The following is a 20,242-nucleotide window of genomic DNA, read 5'->3' on the forward strand; positions in this document are numbered from 1 at the left end:
AATGCCCCTGCCCCCCAAGTAGGAGGGGAACTCTGCAGTTGGAGACCATTACCTGTCATGAGGGTCTTCAGTAGAGCCCAGCGGGAAAAGAGAGAGGCCAGGAAGTCATAAACGACGGGAGGAGGGGTCACAGAGCAGAGCCACTCACAAGGCAGGCAGAGCAGTCCTTAACCAGGGCCTCAATGTCTCTGTCTACCCCTGGACACCATACCAGGTCTCAGCAATACTGTTTCAGCTTCACTATGCCCAGCTGACCCTCGGTGCACCATAGGTAAAACACGTGCAGCGAGAGCACTAGGGAACAAAGTGCAAATCCCGCGTGTGACACAAGTGTGGTTCCAGCAGGAGAGCTCCTGTTTGACTCGGGGGAAAATGCAACCAGTTCCTCTGGCCCCCTTGTGAAGGCAGCCGTTCTGGACGTAGGTGCAGAGTCGGTGAAGACCAGGGTCCTGTTCAGAGGCCTTCTTGAGCTCCTGCAGAGACACAGTGGCTTGGAGGGGTGTCTGTAGCATCTGAATAATTTCCCCACTCCCCACACAGTCCCAGTCTGCATGTGGGGCAGGGACAGAGCGAGAGAGAAGCTCAGCCATAACCCTCTACCTGCGGTGAACTGCAAGCTGTAGCTGTACTGACGGAGGTGGTCAGACCGAACGGTGCTGTAGCCTTAGCAGTCTACGGCCGGTTCAGGACCTGGTGGTCTGTCCTCAGGTTGAAGAAAGCGGCCATACATGTACAGGGGCCACTTTTTACAGGCCCAGAGATTGCACACTATCTCCTCCCGCTCACTCACAACTGCTCAGTCGGGTCAAGGCCACGGAAGGCGACAGGCTTCTCAATGCCTGTTCTGCATCTGCGACAGCACAGCTCCTATTGCTGGCGGACGCGTCACAGGGGACGAGGGTGGGGCCGGAGATGTTGAGGTGAGCCAACACTGGGGGTGATGTGGCTGGGCTTTGAGAGCATGCACAGCCTCAGTGCGTGCCTGAGGACACACCCATGGCTCGTCCTTAAGCAGCAGCTGACACAGTGGGGCTGTGGTGGCAGAGTACTGAGGCGTAAACTTTTGGTAATAGCCCTTCATGCCCAGGAAGGAAGTAACTTAAGGGACAGAGCTGGGCTCGGGGGATGGCATCAACGTTGGACTGAAGTGGAGCTGCTGACAGCTGGAACCAACAGATTCAATGGCTGGCATGGCAAGGACAACACTTGTCACCATTGAGAGTGAGCTTGTGCTTGGCTAGGCCTGGGCTCTTATTGTGGAGGGACTCAACTATAACACCACAACTGAACACTGCTTATCGACCTCTGATGTGTCACCACTAACCCTGTGTGCAGAGATACCATGATCCTCAAGCCGGAAAGAAAAAGATTAAGAATATGGCCCTTATCACCGATAGGCCCTATGGGTTGTAAAACTCCTGTGAGTGCATCACCATGACAGATATGGTATAATATATGAATAATATATAATATATGAATATTGGTGGAACACGTGGAACACTATTAACGCAGCCGCACTACGCTAAATTGCCAGAAAAGCTGAATTGCAATATTTTGAAGTTGTCAACAATAAAAAAGCCATCAACCAAAAAAAATGGATATAATGTTTACCATTAAATAAACATGTGTCCTAAGAAATCAATGAAATAAGCTGCATCCAAGTCGAGTCCTTGCCCTCTTGGGATGCTGAACTCCACACAGTGTGCATTTAAATACAAAATTAGCTCTAGGAAAGTAAGTGACTCGTTAAGGCTGCATGTTGACGTCTTGTTCTTGATTTTTATAATTATAGCAGCAATTATGCATCGGAAATGAAGTTTGACACCTGTTCACCTGGGGTTAGGGGCCCTGTTTTTACAGGCCCAACATCGTCTTGGTGCAATTTTCACGACTCCCCAAAGAAAACTTGCAGGTGAAATGGAAAGTTAAGGCTTCTTCATTAAAATATAGCCAGCCTATATTGATAAAGAAGCTATACCTTTCCAGACTTTGGACTTGGCCTAAGGCTATAATAACCTGCTGGTGGTTCTGTGAGGGTTATGGTTATGACATAAATATGCAGAAGAGGCTCTCTGAGAAAGTTTTTTTACAAACATTTTTTGTTTATTTTACAAATAAAAGTCATTAATTGCAATGATTCTTGCTTAAATGGGTACCCTATGGCTGAAGTGGTAAGTTAAACTTTATTATGACCTGTAAAAACAGATGGACAGACATTGCCATACACGTCGTTTATGAAAGAAAATCAGTAGTTCTAAAAAGAGAAACTGTTGTTGAATGGTGCTGAACATGGTTCCATGGCCCCTTGAATAGAACCACTGACCCAAGCCTGGCCTAGACAGAATGGGCTAGAATCACCACTGTTCTCACGTTGGACCTAAAACGATTGTATTAGCCAACTTGTAGGGCTTATAGACAAAATAACCCTTCATTGTCTTTACAACTTATAGCGTGTCTTAAAATGAAACACCAATTCCAATAAAACTTACAGCATAGAGCCATTGGCCTGTTTTATAGATGTTACAAACACAGCCGTTTGACTCACAGCCTATCAATGCAGCGGCCGGTGCCGTGGGCGGGCCCCGTTTTCTATCAATAGAGAGACTGTGTAAACGTCCAGAAGTGCTGCAGGCCGGCGATGTGCTGCGTTTGCCTTCGCTCGGGGGAGTTTTAGCCGGTATCGGACGTCTCTCTGCATCTATGATCTTAAATCAAAATTATCTGTTAATTAAGATATTTTTTTACATTTCAACATGACACGGACATTGGAGTTGTTCGTTTGTGTTTCGGTGTTGCTGCTTTCCCCCTGTGCGAGAGGTGCTCCCAGGGAGAGGGTGTACTACATCGGGATCATTGAGGACTTCTGGGACTACGCGCCAAGTGGGAACAACCTTATAAACGGCAAAGAGATTGCGGACGATGAGTACGTTTTGTTTCAGCATATAAACACGTTTGCACTCATGCTGGTTTGTATTTTTTTTTCGTTTTTGTTTTTTTAATTGAAATATATTATTTGCAACCCATAAAAAGACAATTCACACATGCGTGTAACCCGATCCACAAATATTTGTAGTTATGATTTGTAAAATGATATACACAGGAATGTTTCCCGATCATTCAATACATATTTTGTAAAATGATATTCACACTCACAGAATTTGACACACGAACTGGACAATATGCCTGTTTCTCTCGTAGAGATTTGTCCAATTTGTCCAGCACCTGATGTGTACAGTGTGTGTGTGCGCACACTGCATCCACCTCTAGACAGCGCTGTGCGGATTTAAGGGCCGCCCGCTTCCTGTGTTGGTCAGGAAAGAAGAGTTTAAACAATATGGAGCCAGCAATGCCAATTTTAATTGTGTGTATAATAGCTTTTTATAATTGAAGAAACAGAAAAAAAAAAGTTTTCACATTATAGGAAAACCTATTCACTATCTTGTTTTAAAAACACTCACGCATCTCATGTGTAGCATGTGAGAACCTATCGGCCTGTTAAGAACTGTGGATTGGGGATTTTTCCATCGTAACATGGCAGTTGTAACTGATGAAACTTTTGAAATGATTGAGTACATCAGTGACGTAGGCTATATGTAGTAGCTGCTGTACTGTGTGGATGTCAGAAAATATAAGGTCTACTTTGAAAGAGCTAACGTTACCAGCCCATACAAGCCGGTTTTATGCCGATCACTTGATTGATATAGTTTGATTGTTGCTCCTTCAGTCCAAACGTAAGCCCCTTCCAAGATATTTCTGTCCTTTTTGGATTCCCTCAGTAGACTGCTTCTTGTTTTGACTCCCTTAATTTATTTCAAGGTTTAGGATGTCCACACATAATAAGATCTTCCTACTCCCCCTAATGTTTGCAGTGCTAACATGTTGGCATCAAAGCTTTATTGTGTTCTAATCATTTCATCAGCACACAGGTCAAGCCAGTAGGGAAGGGAAACTTCATTGTGCAAGTAGTCAAGCAGGAAATCCTAACCCACACCAAATTCAAATTGTGCTCTTGCGAGAACTCAGGATTTCCAGGGTACAAGTAGTCTATAATCGTATAAACTAAGAACTGCAGTGGTGTTTTGGGGGTTTTCAGGGATTTTGCAGTGGAGGAACACATTTTGTAGTGTCACCGCCTTGAACCATGCATTTTGTCCACAACTAGAGGGTGTATGGCGTATCAATATGAAATAATTATCTTTCATATTAATATTGATTATGTATTAAGTAATATGAACATATTTGTTACATCACAACATTTTGGGAAGATAAAAGCATTGGTGGCTAAGCCCAAAGGCAGGCTGGGGGGTTTTAGAGGTAGAGAAAAATAGTGGAGGATGACTATGACCATTACATTATGACTGCACACTGTGTAGCAATATCTGCTTTGCTTTACAATATTTCTCAGTAACCAGATGATGAATAGAATTTTCTATATTGTGACACAAAGCAGCCTTTTCCAACACGTTGATCATACTAAATTCTTGGCTGATGATCTGACTCGGGTCAAGTAAAAACGAATGTATTGTTGGAGGTAACAATTCCCCATTTCTATAAAACAAGGCACCTAACAAACAAAATGTTTGTCATTATTAGTGTCGATAGTTAATAATTTAATCAATTATTTGAAACACATTTACAGCATTTCATAACACAATATATCTGTGTTTCTCCATGTCTGTGTCTCATCAGAGTTTCATCGATATACCTTGAGCGAGGGCCTAATCGCATCGGCAGGTTGTATAAGAAGGCCGTGTTCCGCCAGTACGCCGACGCCTCCTACACCCTGCAGGCCCCAAGGCCCACGTGGCTGGGCTACCTGGGACCCCTGATCGCGGCCGAGGTGGACGAAGTCATTGTGGTCCACCTCCGGAACATGGCCACCAGGAATTACTCCATCCACCCTCATGGAGTCTTCTACAAGAAGGAACATGAGGGTACAACTACAACACAACACACGCACGCACACACACACACACACACACACACACACACACACACACACACACACACACACACAGACACACACACACACACACACACACACACACAGACACACACACACACACACAGACACACACACACACACACACACACACACACACACACACACACACACACACACACACACACAAATGCTTATAAGGACAGACTAACACACATACACACACAAAAAAATGCACAAAATGCACACATTCATGCACCAGCCATACATGATGATGATGATGATGTGGTGTACTTATTTTGTTACTTATTTTCTATTGGATATAACGACACAAGGTTTAGCTTGTTGCATTATGAGGGGACATAGTTGCCCCCTGTTTATATGCCATTTAATGTGCTTGGTATCTGATATGGTTTTGAAATGGTCTAAAAATGCATAAGTGACAACATTCCCAATGAAAGGATTTTTGACTAAACATACTTGGGCCTCAAGATGATGGTCCAGTCTTCACAGGGCACCATTCAGTTAGAATTACACATAACAGAGAATATTTGAGCAACGATACAATAGCAGAAAACATAACAAATTATGAGATGGAAAATACCTTTTTTACTTTTACTTCTTTTTTTTTAGCACTTTGAGATTGTTGAAATATAAAGTGCATTACAAATAAAATGTATTATTATTATTATTATTATTATTATTATTATTATTATTATTATTATATGCATTTGTTTTATGACTTGCTTTATTTATTAATTGTTTATCATTATCCTCTAAATGTCTTACTGACTGACTCTATATCTTATTCTTTATTATTAAAATACCAATATTTATTTTGCCAGAAAAAACCAAAACCACAATAAATGCCTTATTCAGTACAACTCAAACTCAGCAATACTCCCCTCTTGCGTACCACAACGGAGGATGACTCACTCTGATCCTCTACGGGTCAACTGATAGCATCATCCCTTTGCCATGTGACCAGTTAAGGTCTCAAAGTTCAGTAGAGTTACAGGACGTGTCCATGCTATGAAGAAGTACGCTTGCTTTTACAGCACATTTCCTCTCACAAAGCTTATTTAAGATAAGAGCAAAAATATAACATTTCGAAAACTCTGACGTAACATTAAAAGGGATATTAGCATGTCCACTTGACAAATTATTTATTAGGCATGTACAAATATTGAATGTTCATCAGCTACTGTATGGTTTCCATTAACTTGGTTTCACTTCCCTTCTTGTGCGTGTTGCCATGGAGCAGGAGCTCTGTATCCAGACGGGACGTCGGGCCGGATGAAGCTGGACGACTCCGTCCCCCCGGGAGGGGACTACACCTACCGCTGGGAGGTGCGACCTGAGTTCGGCCCCACGAAGGACGACGCCAACTGCCTGACCTGGGCGTACCACTCCCACGTGGAGGCCCCCAAGGACATAGCCTCGGGCCTGGTCGGGGGCCTGCTCACATGCAAACGAGGTGAGATGAGACCCGAGGCCCCCGGTATACCTACAGTTGTATTTTTTAACACATAGGAGGTCGAAGTCCTGAAGAGCTGCCTTTGGCTGGGAGATTTCGACAGTGTACAATGTAGCCGCTGCAGATGGGGCCCGTTTAGGTTGTATTGTTGACCAACTGCAGGGGGGGGGATTGCATTTGGTGGGAAACGTGTGAAAAGCTTAACTCGTTTGACCCTGTACACACTGTGGGCGATCAAAGCTCACAGCGGCAATAAAATTCCATTGGAGGGTTGTCATTTGGTCGAAACTTTGGTTGAAGCGTTTTGTCTGTGCAAACACACCAATTTAGATTCATTTTTGAATAATCTTTAAGTAACACAAGCCCCACTCCAGATCTATCAAACGGAGGAGGTCCGGTAGAGTCATGTGTCCCCCGTGCCCCAGGTGTCCTGAAGGAGCAGGTGGAGTCACAGTCGATGGAGCTGGGACGCAACGATGTAGACCAGAGCGTCATTCTGATGTTCAACGTGGTGGATGAGGCCTCCAGCTGGTACTTTGAGGACAACATCAAGACCTTCTGCTCAGAGCCAGACACAGTGGACCAGTCGGACGAAGACTTTCAGGAGTCCAACCTGATGCATGGTGGGACTTTCTTTTTGCCGTGGTTCGGATTGGGATTTGATCACCGATGCTGAATCGTTCAAATTCGAGTATAACATCATTCCAAATGTTTTCCCCTCATGTTGCTTTGTACTTTTCTTCGATACTCTTTCTAGTTAGGGTCAGGGTTTCCACCGTCGCCCACAACTCTTTTGTGTGTGCCGCCTTTCCAGCCGTCAAAGACCCCAGGCGGATGTTGGCGCGACCTCCAGCGCGCCCCCCCTGTGTCTCCTGCTCTCACCCAGCTCAAATGTCAACCGGGTTTCTTATCTTTTCCACAGCTATTAACGGCTACATGTTTGGCAACATGCCCGACGTGCTGCTGTGCCAGCACCGGCCGGTGTCCTGGCATCTCTTTGGCATGGGCGGCGAGGCGGACCTCCACTCGGCCTATTTCCACGGCAACACGGTGTTGGAGCGCGGCCACCGCGCCGACGTCCTCAGCCTGTTCGCGGCGACGTTTGTCACGGCACAGATGGTTCCCTTGTCTCTGGGAAGATGGCCGCTGAGCTGTCAGGTCAACGACCACCTCATGGGTAGGGGCGCTTGACCTCTTGTCTTTATTACGTGATGGATGACAGAAGGTGCTGACACTGTGCGGTTTCAAGGCCCCCCTTATTAAACCTGTGCTACCCCTGTACTGTAGTTGAATTCTGACCTTCTGGAAGCTGTCACTTTGCTGACGTGTCAGAACATGCTCTTTATATCCAGGAATGTGTCAAAATAGGGGTTGTCAAAAGTCCAATTATCCATATAAGCAAAGGGTTGCACAAAATAATGCATATACTCTGACAAGGAGTAGTTTGCAAATCGGCTGTGTCATCAACTCTCACTTCCCGACCTTGCATAAACAAACCATGCAGAGTATGTGTAAGATTTGTCATGTGTTTGTGTCTGTGTGTGTGTGTGTGTGTGTGTGTCTGTGTGTATGTGGGTGTGGGTGTTTGTATCTGTGTCTGTGTGTGTCTGTGTGTGTCTGGGGTTGTGTGTGTGTGTGTGTGTGTGTGTGTGTGTGTACATGTGTGTACATCCCATTCACAGCTGGGATGCAGACCTCCTACACGGTGCAGGGGTGCGGAGATGCAGGGGACCCCTCAGTGCCGACTGGGGTTGTGAGAGAGTACTATGTGGCTGCAGAAGAGGTCACATGGGACTATGGTCCATCGGGATTAGATAACATCACCATGATAAACCTTACAAACAGCCAGAGGTAAATCAGCCTCCCTTAGCCTTGCTTAAGGGCATTGAGAGGCATATGGAGTTCCCTTCTTACTTGTATCTGATGCTTGTGGCACGCAATAGTTTCGGGCATGGCAAACGGATTTCAGGACCTCGTCTGAAATTATTATTTTTTTGCATTTTAAGGGAGTCTATTACGTGAGATATAAAGTGATGCTCAGATAATCAGTCCACCTTCAATTCATTTGTTAGCAGTTCAGTAATGTATATTAAAGACTTGGTAACCCTGGTGATTTATCATCCCAAGTCAGCCCAGCCTTCTGCTCGCGATCCCAGACAAGCCACAACTCCCCTCTCAACAGAGGATAAACAACCGCCACAGCAGAGCTGTTTATTTGTAAATATCCATGTTCATGTGTAGGCTACATCGTATCTATTGTGCTTTTTTATATAAACTGTAATTATAATAATTGATTAATACACTATACACAAACCACATCATTTCAGAGTATAGGAATCTAAACAGAAGGTAAGGTAAGTTAGCTACATTAGAGATAAAACATTTCAACAATGTGCATCTTGTGAGTTTTGTTCACGTGTTAGTGTGGAACATAAGTGGGTCATTTGCATGTAGCTCGGTCAACATTACTGAGGGAAATGGATATAGGGATAGATGGTTATAGGCCTTATTGTTCCTTCCTGACCAGACAAGCAGAGCTTTGTTCTTTGATTCATGAAAAAAAAAAAAAAATCCTTCTATCTAACATCTATTTTGTTCTGATTTCTGGCACACACCACAAACACACATCTATGCACACACACACACATTTCTAGTCCATCAGAGCTCTACTTCGGCCGGACTGCCGGTCGGATAGGGGGGCGGTACTTGAAGGCGGTGTTCCAGGCCTACACTGACAGTACCTTCACCAGCAAGAAGCCCTCGGACAAACACATGGGGATTCTGGGTGAGGCTTGTTATTAACACTTTCTCTCTTTGTTTCTCTGTAACGCTTTCTCTTTCTCTTGCCTTTTGTATTCATCTCATCTTTTTCTCTCTTCACTCTTTCTCTCTAGTACTTCTCTCTTTATCTTTCTCCCCTCCCTCTCTCTTTCTATTTCTCTCCCTCTTTCTGTCTCTCTTCAGTCTATTTCCCTCTTTCTGCGTCTCCCATCTCTCTCTCTCTCTCCCTCCCTCTCCCACTGTCTCTCTCTCCCTTAAGCTCTCTCTCTCTGCCTCCCCTACTCCTCCTCTTCCTTCCCCTCTCTTCCTTACGTCTCTCCTACTCTCTATCTCAGTGTGTAGTGTCTGACACTCAGCCCCCCCCCCCCCCCCCCCCCCCCCCCAGGTCCGGTACTGCGGGGGGAGGTGGGGGACACCATCAGAGTGACGTTCAAGAACCAGGCCAGCAGGAACTACAGCCTCCAGCCTCATGGGCTCCATGTGGACAAGCTTGGCTCTGCCGGTACGGAGACCTTAAAACAACACGGTTTAGTAGGCTATTCACGGGGCACGAGTGGAATGGGGAATGGGTTTCAATCCCAGCCGAAATGATACTGGGTGTGATTCAGCGATGTCTATAGTCCTCCTGTGAGGCTGTAATGAGCATGTTTCCAAATCCCTGCCTGCTCCATAATGAACCAGACCTGAACCATATATGGACATGTTGTGCAGGCTAATAAACCAATGGACAGAGAACCGACTGAGGGTTCTGATCTCAATGATACATACCTCATACACATACCAAGCAACCAAGCGTACCTGGCACGAGCAGATATCCTCCATAGAAACCAAATTTAACCGGGGAGGAGTCAGACAGACACTGTCCACCAGACTGTGTCAACCCACCGGAGCCAATCAGGAGAACGTACTTCTTTAAGGAGGAGCTCAAACACCAGAGAAACAAACCCTGTGCACACACACGTTTTGCTCAAGCGTTCGCTCTCGGGACTGACGTTACATTGTGTCATCGGAATAAACTCTGCCGTTAGTCGTTAGAGATGCTTCCTCTGTCTTGTCTTTAACCATCGACCCTAAGTGAAGAACTGCTAGAGCTATCCACGACCTTGTGACAGGTTTGGGCGGAGCTGGAGCCGAGGTGGGACCAGGGGAGACCTTCGTCTACGCCTGGCAGCTGCTGGAAGGCCCGTCTTCATCAGACCCAGCCTGTATCCCATACCTGTACTACTCTGGCACCAACCCTATCAAAGACACCAGCTCGGGCTTGGTCGGACCACTGCTGGTCTGCAAGCAAGGCTCCCTGGGGAGCAGTGGAGTTCAGGTACAAGCCGTGATCTCCTAGTGTGATCACAGCTTGTGTGCTCACACTAGGAGTGTGATCACGAGTGTGATCTCCTAGCTCATGTCCTGTCATGTAGCTCAAATGCTGGGGCCCCCCTCTTTAATACAAGGCAGTCAATCCAACTGATCACGTGGATCTGAATGTCTTCCCAACAGAAAGACGTGGACAAGGAGTTTTTCCTGCTCTATTCCGTCATGGATGAGAACGAAAGCTGGTACATAGATAAAAATACCCAAACGTTCGCCACTCTGCAAAACCCAGTGACAGAACAAGACGAGGAGGAAATAACAGAGAGCAATAGGATGCATGGTAATTGGTATATGTGAGTGCGTGTGTGTTTGTGTTTGTGTGTGTGTGTGTGTGTGTGTGTGTGTGTGTGTGTGTGTGTGTGTGTGTGTGTGTGTGTGTGTGTGTGTGTTCGTATGTGTGTTAGTGTATGTGTGTGGTTGCATGCGTGCATCTGTGTGTAGTTTACATGGAACATTTGGGGTGTAGCATGTGTTGTTCCTCTAGTTGAAGGCGCTGTATCAACATCAATGTGTTTAAAAGCATCTACATAATTATATACAATATACAATAAGTGTGTCACTCCCCCCTTCTCCTTCCCCCGTCAGCGGTCAACGGCTTGGTGTACGGCAACCTGGGGGGTCTGGAGCTGTGTCAGGGGGAGCAGGTGGTGTGGTACGTCTTTGGCCTGGGCACCGAGGGGGACATCCACGGGGTCCATTTCGAGGGCAACAACTTCCAGAGGCAGAGCACGACCCGGGACACGGCCAACGTGTTCCCACACACCACCGCCACCCTGACCATGCAGCCGCAGTCGCTGGGTGAGATGAGAGCCGCTCCGACCCTGCCTGTGTTTTTCACGTCAGATTTAAGATGAAAAAATCGAAAAAAAGTCTGACCGCAGACAAGCTGAAGATCAGGGTGAACCGGGCCGTTCGCATGTCTGTTGCTTTCGCGTTTGTTTTTTCGATCAATCACGTCGTTGGAGGCGGGGATCTGTGAGTGCGTCGTAAACAGTAAGCACTTGAACACATTCCGTGGTTCCACGGAGACAAGCGCCAAGCGTCCTGTCTGAACAGCGGATGTTGCTAGATATACACTGCATCAATTCTTCTTCTGGAAGCTTCCTCCAATCGCACAAATGCGATACGCTTTGGTAGGATACTTCAAATATCCCAGTCACAAAACAGGAAACAAGGCTGACCCCCTTGCAGTCACATGTTTCTGGCCCTGGCTCTGTGCCCCCCCCCCCCCACCAGAAGTTCTGCTATAACATAGGACTGCTGGATCCCAGACTTGCTCCAACCCCTCTCAGCAACTAACATGAAACATCAACTATCATCCCACCCACCGGCCGACCCATCCAAGCACAGGCTCAACCACACTATAATCATATGCCACCACATAATCTGCAATATAATAACCTAGCACAGTATAATAATCAACCACAATATAATAATTAACTACAATATAATCGACTGCAGGCGGTGGTTGGAATGTAACTTTAGACATATTACACATCGCTTTCTTCTAGTAACTTTCTTACTTAACCTTTGTATTTGCTGTGCTTTTTGCTACTATTATACGTATATCTTATACTATATGCCTGTTTGGCATGTATTGCAGTCCTGTTCCTTCTTAAAGGAGAACTCCAGCAATTTTTGTTTTCCAGCAATTTTCGCCATTATTGTTTTCCTGAGGCTCACCCCATGTTGAGGGAAGCTAAAAACCAGACGAAAATTGATTTGAGCAAGCCAGAGATCTGCCCTGGCTGCCGGCGTTATGGAATAGCTATAACGCTAACCTATGGGGGCAAGGGCTTTATCCGCTTTTGGGGCTTCTAAACTTTGCGTTATTGCATGCAAACACTCAGCGCAGATTACCCCGTGGACATATCGAGGAAGCCCTTACTAGCCGATAGCAGAACGGATGCGGTGAGTGTTTACATGCATGCAATAACGCAAAGTATATACTGTTTCGCCACACTATTTGAGTTAAACGAGCACGGTGGTGTCTCCTGAGGAACCAACTCGTGTTACATGTCTTGGAATGGTTTTCTGAATGTGTTTAGAAGCCCCAAAAGCGGATAAAGAGCTTGCCCCCATAGGTTAGCGTTATATCTATTCCGTAGCGCCGGCATCGAGTGCACATCTCTGGCTTGGTCAAATCAATTTTCGTCTGGTTTTTAGCTTCCCTCAACATGGGGTGACCCTCAGGAAAACAATAACAGGGTTAAAAATCGCCGGAGTTCTCCTTTAAGGTGTCTTTGAAGAGGAGGTTGTTAGCAATGTCTAGGTGCTGGCTTGAGACCAATGGGGGTGTCGGTGAGAACACAAGGTTGTCCAGTCAGAGTTCCAAAGTTTATAGGCTTTATTTTCCAAAGGTGCGAGCAGGACTTTATGGATGAGTGTGTGGGTAGGTGTGTGGTTTCCAGGAATCAAACAAAATGTACAACAATCAGCTCCACAATTCATTGCCACAATTCTGTTAAATAAATAGTTTACCAAGCCTTATATGATTACATAACAATTGACCACAAAACAAACTCACATCGCTTAGTATACACACACAAGGAGTTCAAAGGCTCACAGCTCTCAAGGTGTTCAGTGTCTCTGAGCAAAGGAAAGGGGCGTGGCTTAAATTGTCTGTGGAAGGGCAGGGAGTGTTTAACTGATTGACCTAATTGGGAAAATGAATTGGCAAACAAAGGGGCTTGGCTCTGGAGGAGGGAAACAGAAAATCTTCCAGTCTTCCCTTGTATTGTTCCCTTGAGTTTTTCCTTGAAGCCACTTTTTGAAGGGTTTTGGTTAGGGGTGTCATATGTTATGAGCCTTGTGAAGCCCTTTGAGACAGTCATTGTGATTGAGGACTATACAAAGAATTGTAATGTGATACAAATGATGCTTCCTTTGTAAGGTCTCTCTCTCTCTCTCACTCGCCATCATTAGAATGACATACTAGAGCATAGAGTCTAAGAACTTGCAATAGAGACCAGGCTTGGATAAATGACGTAGCTTCTTTTGGTGTGTGTAGGTGTGATTGTAAAGTGTGCTTCATTTGTCTTTGAAGGAAGAAAAACAATACATGCAGTGACGTATGGATGCTTATTACAGGGCTCTTCTCAATGCTGTGAAACGTTCACTTGCATGGGCCTTCCCGACTTCCGGTGGTGAATTATTTTTCAATAATGACCGTTGCTAAGCATATAATGACCGCTGTCAAGGAGAGTGGATGTTTTTCACTCCGCAAGACACACCGTGTGAAGTTATTGTTTTCATTTTGGCAAGTAGCCGTGTAATAAGCGGGATAATGTATAGAACGTCGCCGGTCATTATCGGGAAATTTGCCCTGACAGGGCGAACAGTGTCTTGCTTCGACCCTGAATGTATAGAACGGCGATGACTGGTGTTCTATACATTATCCCTTACATATACACTGTATCCCAGGCTGTGTCCAACAAGCAGTCTTTCTTTGTGTGCAGGTACCTTCGAGGTCACCTGCAGAGTGACCACCCACTACAGTGCCGGGATGAGGCACCAGTACCAGGTGAGCCGATGCCCGGGACGAAATGTGACCGCAGTGCCTCAGAACTCCACCAGGGTGGTCCCGTATTTCATCAGCGCTGAGGAGACCGAGTGGGACTACTTCCCCGACAGTACCTGGGAGCTGGAGAACCACCCGGTGAACAGGTGTGTGTGCGCGTGTGTGTGTGTGTATATTTGTGTGTAAATGTGTGTGTTTATGTGTGTGTGTGTGTGTGTGTGTGTGTGTGTGTGTGTACATGCATGGAACATAACAACAATTACGCAGCAGGCATCCTGGTTTAGCCGAGAATATAATTGTATGTTTTGCTCCTCTCCCTTTGGGGCCTGCTAATGTCTACAAATGTGTGTGTGTGTGTGTGTGTGTGTGTGTGTGTGTTTGCGTCTAGCCCCAGCCATATGCATGTGGGAAAAGCTCCAGATCGAATCGGCCCACGCTTCAAGAAGGTGGTCTACAGGGAGTACACAGACGAGACCTTCAGCACGCCGCGGGAACAACCGCAGCACCTTGGAATCATGGGTAGAGAGAGACAGAGACAGGGAGACAGGGATATATATATATATATATATATATAGAGAGAGAGAGAGACAGGTGGACTGTTGTTTAAGACCTTTTTTTACATTGTTTGAAGGAATATACGATTTTGTCCCTACGAAGCTCCCTGCGGTTTTAAATCGAAGGAAAGAGGGAGAGACAGTGGGAGGGAAAGAGTGGGATGCAGAGATAGAAAGAGGAGAGAGCAAGAAGAGGCAAATAGAGAGCGTGAGAGAGAGACAGAGAGCGAGAGTGGGACTCTCTGAGAATCAGAGAAAGAGGCAGAGACAGGGACAGGGAGGGACAACGTCTGACTAACAGCTGTTTGTTGCACAGGTCCTCTGATCAAAGCAGAGGTGGGCGAGCAGGTCCTGATCATGTTTAAGAACAAGGCCAGCCGGCCCTACTCCATCCACGCCCAAGGCATCCAGAGGTCCTCCCGCTACCCGAGCGTCAACCCTGTCCAACCTGGTGAGGCTTTAAGAACCGTATATATATATATATATATATACAGTGACGGACTGGACGGTCTGGCATTTGGGCAGATGCCAGAAGGGCCGCAGCTTCTCGTGGGCCACTTGGCCTCTCGTGGGCCGTTCGGGCCGGCCAATCACGGAGCGGCATACTTGTCGGGATCGTGCGGCCCCACCGTCGCGACCCGTCAACAATAGTGTCCGCGCGCAACCAACCTCGCGACCGCGACCAACAGTTTCACCCGCGGTCGGTTATAATGCGCAAATGCCCGGGCCGTTTTTTGCTCCCAGTCTGTCACTGTATATATATATACATTATATATATACATAGACTCCGCATATTTGAGGGGCCAAGACTGGCCTGTAAACGAGGGAGCTGTTTTTATCCTGTTTTTCAGGATAGAAGCACCTTTAACCTTTGTTTCTCTTGTTTTTGTATTGATATTAAATCATATTATATATATTCTAGATAAAAATGATAAAAGAATAATACTGAGGGAATATTTTCTTTTTTATTCCAGGTAGATAATCCTGTATATATATATACATTGATATTTCTTGATGTTCCCTTGATATATATATATGATATAATAATGTTGACTGGCTTTTCCTGTAGGCTTCATCACCACCTTCGAGTGGGATTTCCCAGAGAGCTCAGGTCCAGGGCTTTCAGATCCTAACTGCGTCACCTACGCCTACTTTTCCCCTGTGGATTTCGTGAAGGTAACCACTGCATCTCAGTTCAACAGTTTACACAGTAGTCACCTTTCATTTCCGTGAACAGCCTTGGGGAAATCTCAGCCAAAACATTTTGATAACCAAATCCACATCTGATTTAATTTGTTTTATAAACTCCCTTTACCGGGTTCAAGGGGGTTTCATTCATTTTGCACCGGCCCCTGAGGCAAGATTAGCATGACAGGTCCTCCCAGAAACAGCTGGCTCACCAAATATAAAAACAAGAGTATGTTCTGTTTTTTTTTTTTTGACCTGAATACACGGGTCACCGGTAGTGTTGATGTGAACGTGGTAACAAGTCGATTATTCACTCTCTGGGAAACTAACCATAACCTTTTCAGCCGATTCAGCTGGTTTTGTGCTACACTATGCAGCACAAAGATTACTCTCCACCCCATGTGTAGGATATGCACAGTGGTCTTCTGGGACCCCTGGTGGTCTGCAGGCAGGGGACTCTGCGCAGGGGTACGGCGCCTCAGAGGGAGAGGAGGGACGTGGAGAAGGAGTTTGCTCTGCTCTTCATGGTGTTTGACGAGAACCTGTCGTGGTATTTGGACGACAACATCGTAACGTACCTCAACCTGGCCGCGGACTCTGACATTAAGGAAGGGGAAGACTTTAACGATAGCAATCAAAAGTATAGTAAGTACGACAACACACGTGTTTAACACACCAAGGGATTAAACCATTTGGCCCTGTCGTATACCTGGCATTTTGCCCATTCATGTTGGAAATACAAACAACGGTTACTAAGTGATCCCGCAGCGATGCATTGAATACTCATGTAAAGATGGGTAATATAATAACAGTAATAACAGGCCTCGGTAAGCTTTTCTCCCAAACTATCTAAACATGCAATTATGAATTACTGACAGACATGAGCACATTCACCCTTCCTCACTGTATGCATGCTCATGTGTGTGTCTGTGTCATTGTGTATGTGTGTGTATGTGTGTGTGTGTGTGTGTGTGCGTTTTTGTGTGTCTCTGGGCATGCATTTTGTGCATCTGTATGTGTGTGTGTGTGTGTGTGTGTGTGTGTGTGTGTGTGTGTGTGTGTGTGTGTGTGTGTGTGTGCATGCTGTGCGTGTTGGTACGTCTGGGAATGTGTGTGTGTGTGTGTGTGTGTGTGTGTGTGTGTGTGTGTGTGTGTGAGCCCCTGCTCTTGGGGGCTTGGGTCAGGGGGGTGTCATAAATACTTGGCCTGTTCAGCCCTTTCATACTGTAATGGTGATTAACGGCTATACTAATAAAATTGAATTGAATTGAATTGAATTGAATTGAATTGTGTGTGGCAGCTATAAACGGCCTAACGTATGGGAACCTGCGTGGGCTGGTGATGACAAAGGGTGAGACGGTGGACTGGTACCTCCTGGGCATGGGGAAGGATGTGGACATCCACACGGTCCACTTTCACGCCGAGACCTTCACCTACCGGGTACGCCTCCTCTTCTTCACCCCCCCCCTGACTTAAGTCCCACAAATCAGCAAGCAGGCTCACATCTGGGTGAACCTTGTTTTTCACTTTGTCTCGCTTCATATTTGTTTCGTACAATCACGTTGCTAGAGGCGGGGATCTGTAAGTGTGTCGTTGGCTGACACGCGCAGACTCGCGTTCGGCCAGCAGAAGTAAACTTTTCCAAAGTATCTCCAGAGATTTCAAATCAACACTGTGTGACCTGTCCATCTGAGAGCCTTATCCACTTTCAGTTCCTCTGCAGAATTTCCCTGTGATGAAAGCCCCTTTCAGCCCCTTTGCGACGTCTCATCACAGTTCTGCTATCACAGAATGACTGCTGGATCCCAGATTACTTGCCAACCATCACCCTTACACATTGAACATGGATTTTCCGTTACTTTATTTACATATTGTAGGCTTGTTGTTTTTATATTTAGCATTTGTTTTCATTTGTTTGAAAGAAAAGATTATTGTGCCTCTGTAAACACTGGCGTTGCACTTGTTCTTACTGCGGTAGTTATTGTTGTGGTAGTTAGTAAGTAGCGATAACTGTACTGTTAAAAGGAATAAGTAGTATAGCAGCAGTAGTGGGTCACTGGGTTATTAGTGGATCTAAAGCAATATTAACTGAGGTGGTTTCATTCCTACTACCTTCCTCTTTTTCTTACTGTGTGTGTGTGTGTGTGTGTGTGTGTGTGTGTGTGTGTGTGTGTGTGTGTGTGTGTGTGTGGCTGCAGATGGACGGCACGCACCGCGCCGATGTGTTCGACCTCTTCCCTGGGACCTTCCAGACTGTGGAGATGGTGGTGGACAACCCCGGCACGTGGCTGCTCCACTGTCATCTGGCCGAGCACATCCGCATGGGCATGGAGACCACCTACACCATACGAGGTGTGTGTGTGTGTGTGTGTGTGTGTGTGTGTGTGTGTGTGCGTGCGTGTTTATGTGCGTGGTGTGAGTTTTATGTCTGCAAATATTAACAAGACATAGAAATCTGAACAAAGAATAAGGTTATTGATTGACCGAGTTGTGAAGTGTGAATTACTTGAAGTTTTGCCAGACTTGCAGTGATGGCCCATTGAATGGATTCAACATTTTAAAAGTTTCCTATGTTAAAATGTTCACAATATTTTAGAAAATAACACAATACGTTACGAAAGTAGTGGTACACGATTCCAAGATGTCTGTTTCCAACATGTCTCCCATGCAGATGTCTTAAGGCCTACAGATGCCTTAAGGCCTCCGGGCTCTGCGGCGGTGCCAACCAAAGGCTCTGGTGTTGTAGTTTCGCTCTGTCTTCTTCTAATGCGATGGATTCCAACCTGGACACAAAACCCTTAACGCTTTAACACTGTGTGGTCGGCCCTTGTTCCGACAACGAGCTAGTGAATCAAAAATGTGCAATACGATTTTAGAATGTGAAATAAAAACATTTATGGCATCGAGTTCATACCTGATTATGTGATAAGATAACGTTTAGTATTGTATAAGTTTCGTAGCATTGGATTGTTTGTCGCCACCTAGTGGATTCTGAAAGTAAATCTAGGTCAAGTTGTACAAATACGTTGTAGGCCTAGATGTAACACAAAGGACAAAAACACTGAGATCGAATTGAAGAGGAATTAAAATTAATAGATTTCAATAAAAGTGTCTACACAACCAAATTTGAAAAATAAATTTGAAGCTAAAACGGGACAATTGTGAAAGTTGTGGAAGTTCCACCTATAGCAGTGGGCAAGACCCACTACAGCGAAAAACAAGAGGGACGGCCACAGGAAAATGGAAAGGGACAGGAAGAGAAGAAATGCGGCAAGAGGGAAGAGGGACGGCATCAGCCAGCACACATGGGAGCAGTGTTAGAATTATGCTGTAGGAGTGATTGGATGATGGCTGGTTTAAGCAGCCTTACCTGGCCCGAGTGATTGGACTCTGGGGCTGGGTGAAGCTGAACACCTTTTGCACGTTGAGCAATCAGTGGGCACAGGTTAAACCAGCCATCACCAGACTGCATGGCAACATGGAGCACCAGGCCATGTATCATTATCTAAAAGCCTTACAATAAACCAACAACAAACGCCACCACCCGATGTCCTTGTCTGGAGGAGCCAGTTAAAGTAATCGTGGTGGAGTGTGGCAGCCATAGGTGGTGTGTAGCATTGGACATTGTTACATATGGTTAGCAACAATTCTTCAGAAATATGTTCAGCTTAATCGAAGTGAATGCTTAGTAATCTGTTTGCACATGTTATTATATTGTATGGTTCTATACTGCCTTTTCAGAATGCATTGCTTATTTGAATAATAGCGATTAAATACGGAAGCACTGTTTTTTATACACGGCACAATACTTTTTTTATATTTGTAGAAAAAAATTATATTGTTTTCAAGTAAATATTTTGCTTTGTAATGAATGTATTTGAAAGTTAAAGGCAGTGTTGTGTGGTTGCAAATGGGAATACAATAAGTGATTGGTGGATAATGTGTCCTCATATGTCCTATAAATAAAAAGTAAAATATCTAAAAGTGTTCCTTCAGTTGAATGTTGATTTCGGAACCCTCGAGTTCGGCAGAGCGAGGTTGTAGTTTACGTCCAGCTCTTGTCTCCTGTATTGTAGAGCTGGTCCCTGTGAGGTCAAAGACATTGCAGACAATAAACAATTATCATGTAGAACTAGAAAATGCATTTCCTGCAGAAAATGTTCTGCTGTAGTATTAAGTGAGGTTGGAAATAGGTTTAATAAAGCTAGTTTAAGAAGTACATAAATGTATATAAGATATAAGCACATCATAAAAGACCATATTTTTCACTTGGCAACCATTATGTCATCTCTACTGACCTAGGCTGAGTAATCGTGACCTGTGCCTGCCTCAGGTTGTCCCAATGTTTCAGCTGGGATCTTACCCGTTGTTGGCTGACCAGCCTACCATACTATCGTATTACAGGGTGCCGC

The 20,242-nt window shown here is 45.4% G+C and overlaps 1 protein-coding gene across 1 annotated transcript; it reads left to right on the forward strand.

Moving 5' to 3' along the window:
• Window positions 1-2,639: 2,639 nt before the first annotated feature.
• hephl1b (hephaestin-like 1b) lies at window positions 2,640-19,814 on the forward strand. Its single transcript, XM_084474652.1, has 19 exons — window positions 2,640-2,923; window positions 4,690-4,934; window positions 6,207-6,419; window positions 6,845-7,042; window positions 7,342-7,596; window positions 8,102-8,270; window positions 9,074-9,204; window positions 9,586-9,702; window positions 10,313-10,518; window positions 10,695-10,848; window positions 11,154-11,366; window positions 14,027-14,234; window positions 14,477-14,607; window positions 14,959-15,093; window positions 15,712-15,818; window positions 16,238-16,475; window positions 17,131-17,270; window positions 18,029-18,182; window positions 18,502-19,814. Exons 1-19 carry the CDS (start codon window positions 2,754-2,756, stop codon window positions 18,630-18,632), a joined length of 3,315 nt encoding a protein of 1,104 aa, XP_084330778.1. The 5' UTR covers window positions 2,640-2,753; the 3' UTR covers window positions 18,633-19,814.
• The last annotated feature ends 428 nt before the right edge of the window (window positions 19,815-20,242 follow it).

Source organism: Micromesistius poutassou, assembly GCF_964030765.1.
Source record: "Micromesistius poutassou genome assembly, chromosome: 10".
Lineage (NCBI taxonomy): Eukaryota > Metazoa > Chordata > Actinopteri > Gadiformes > Gadidae > Micromesistius > Micromesistius poutassou.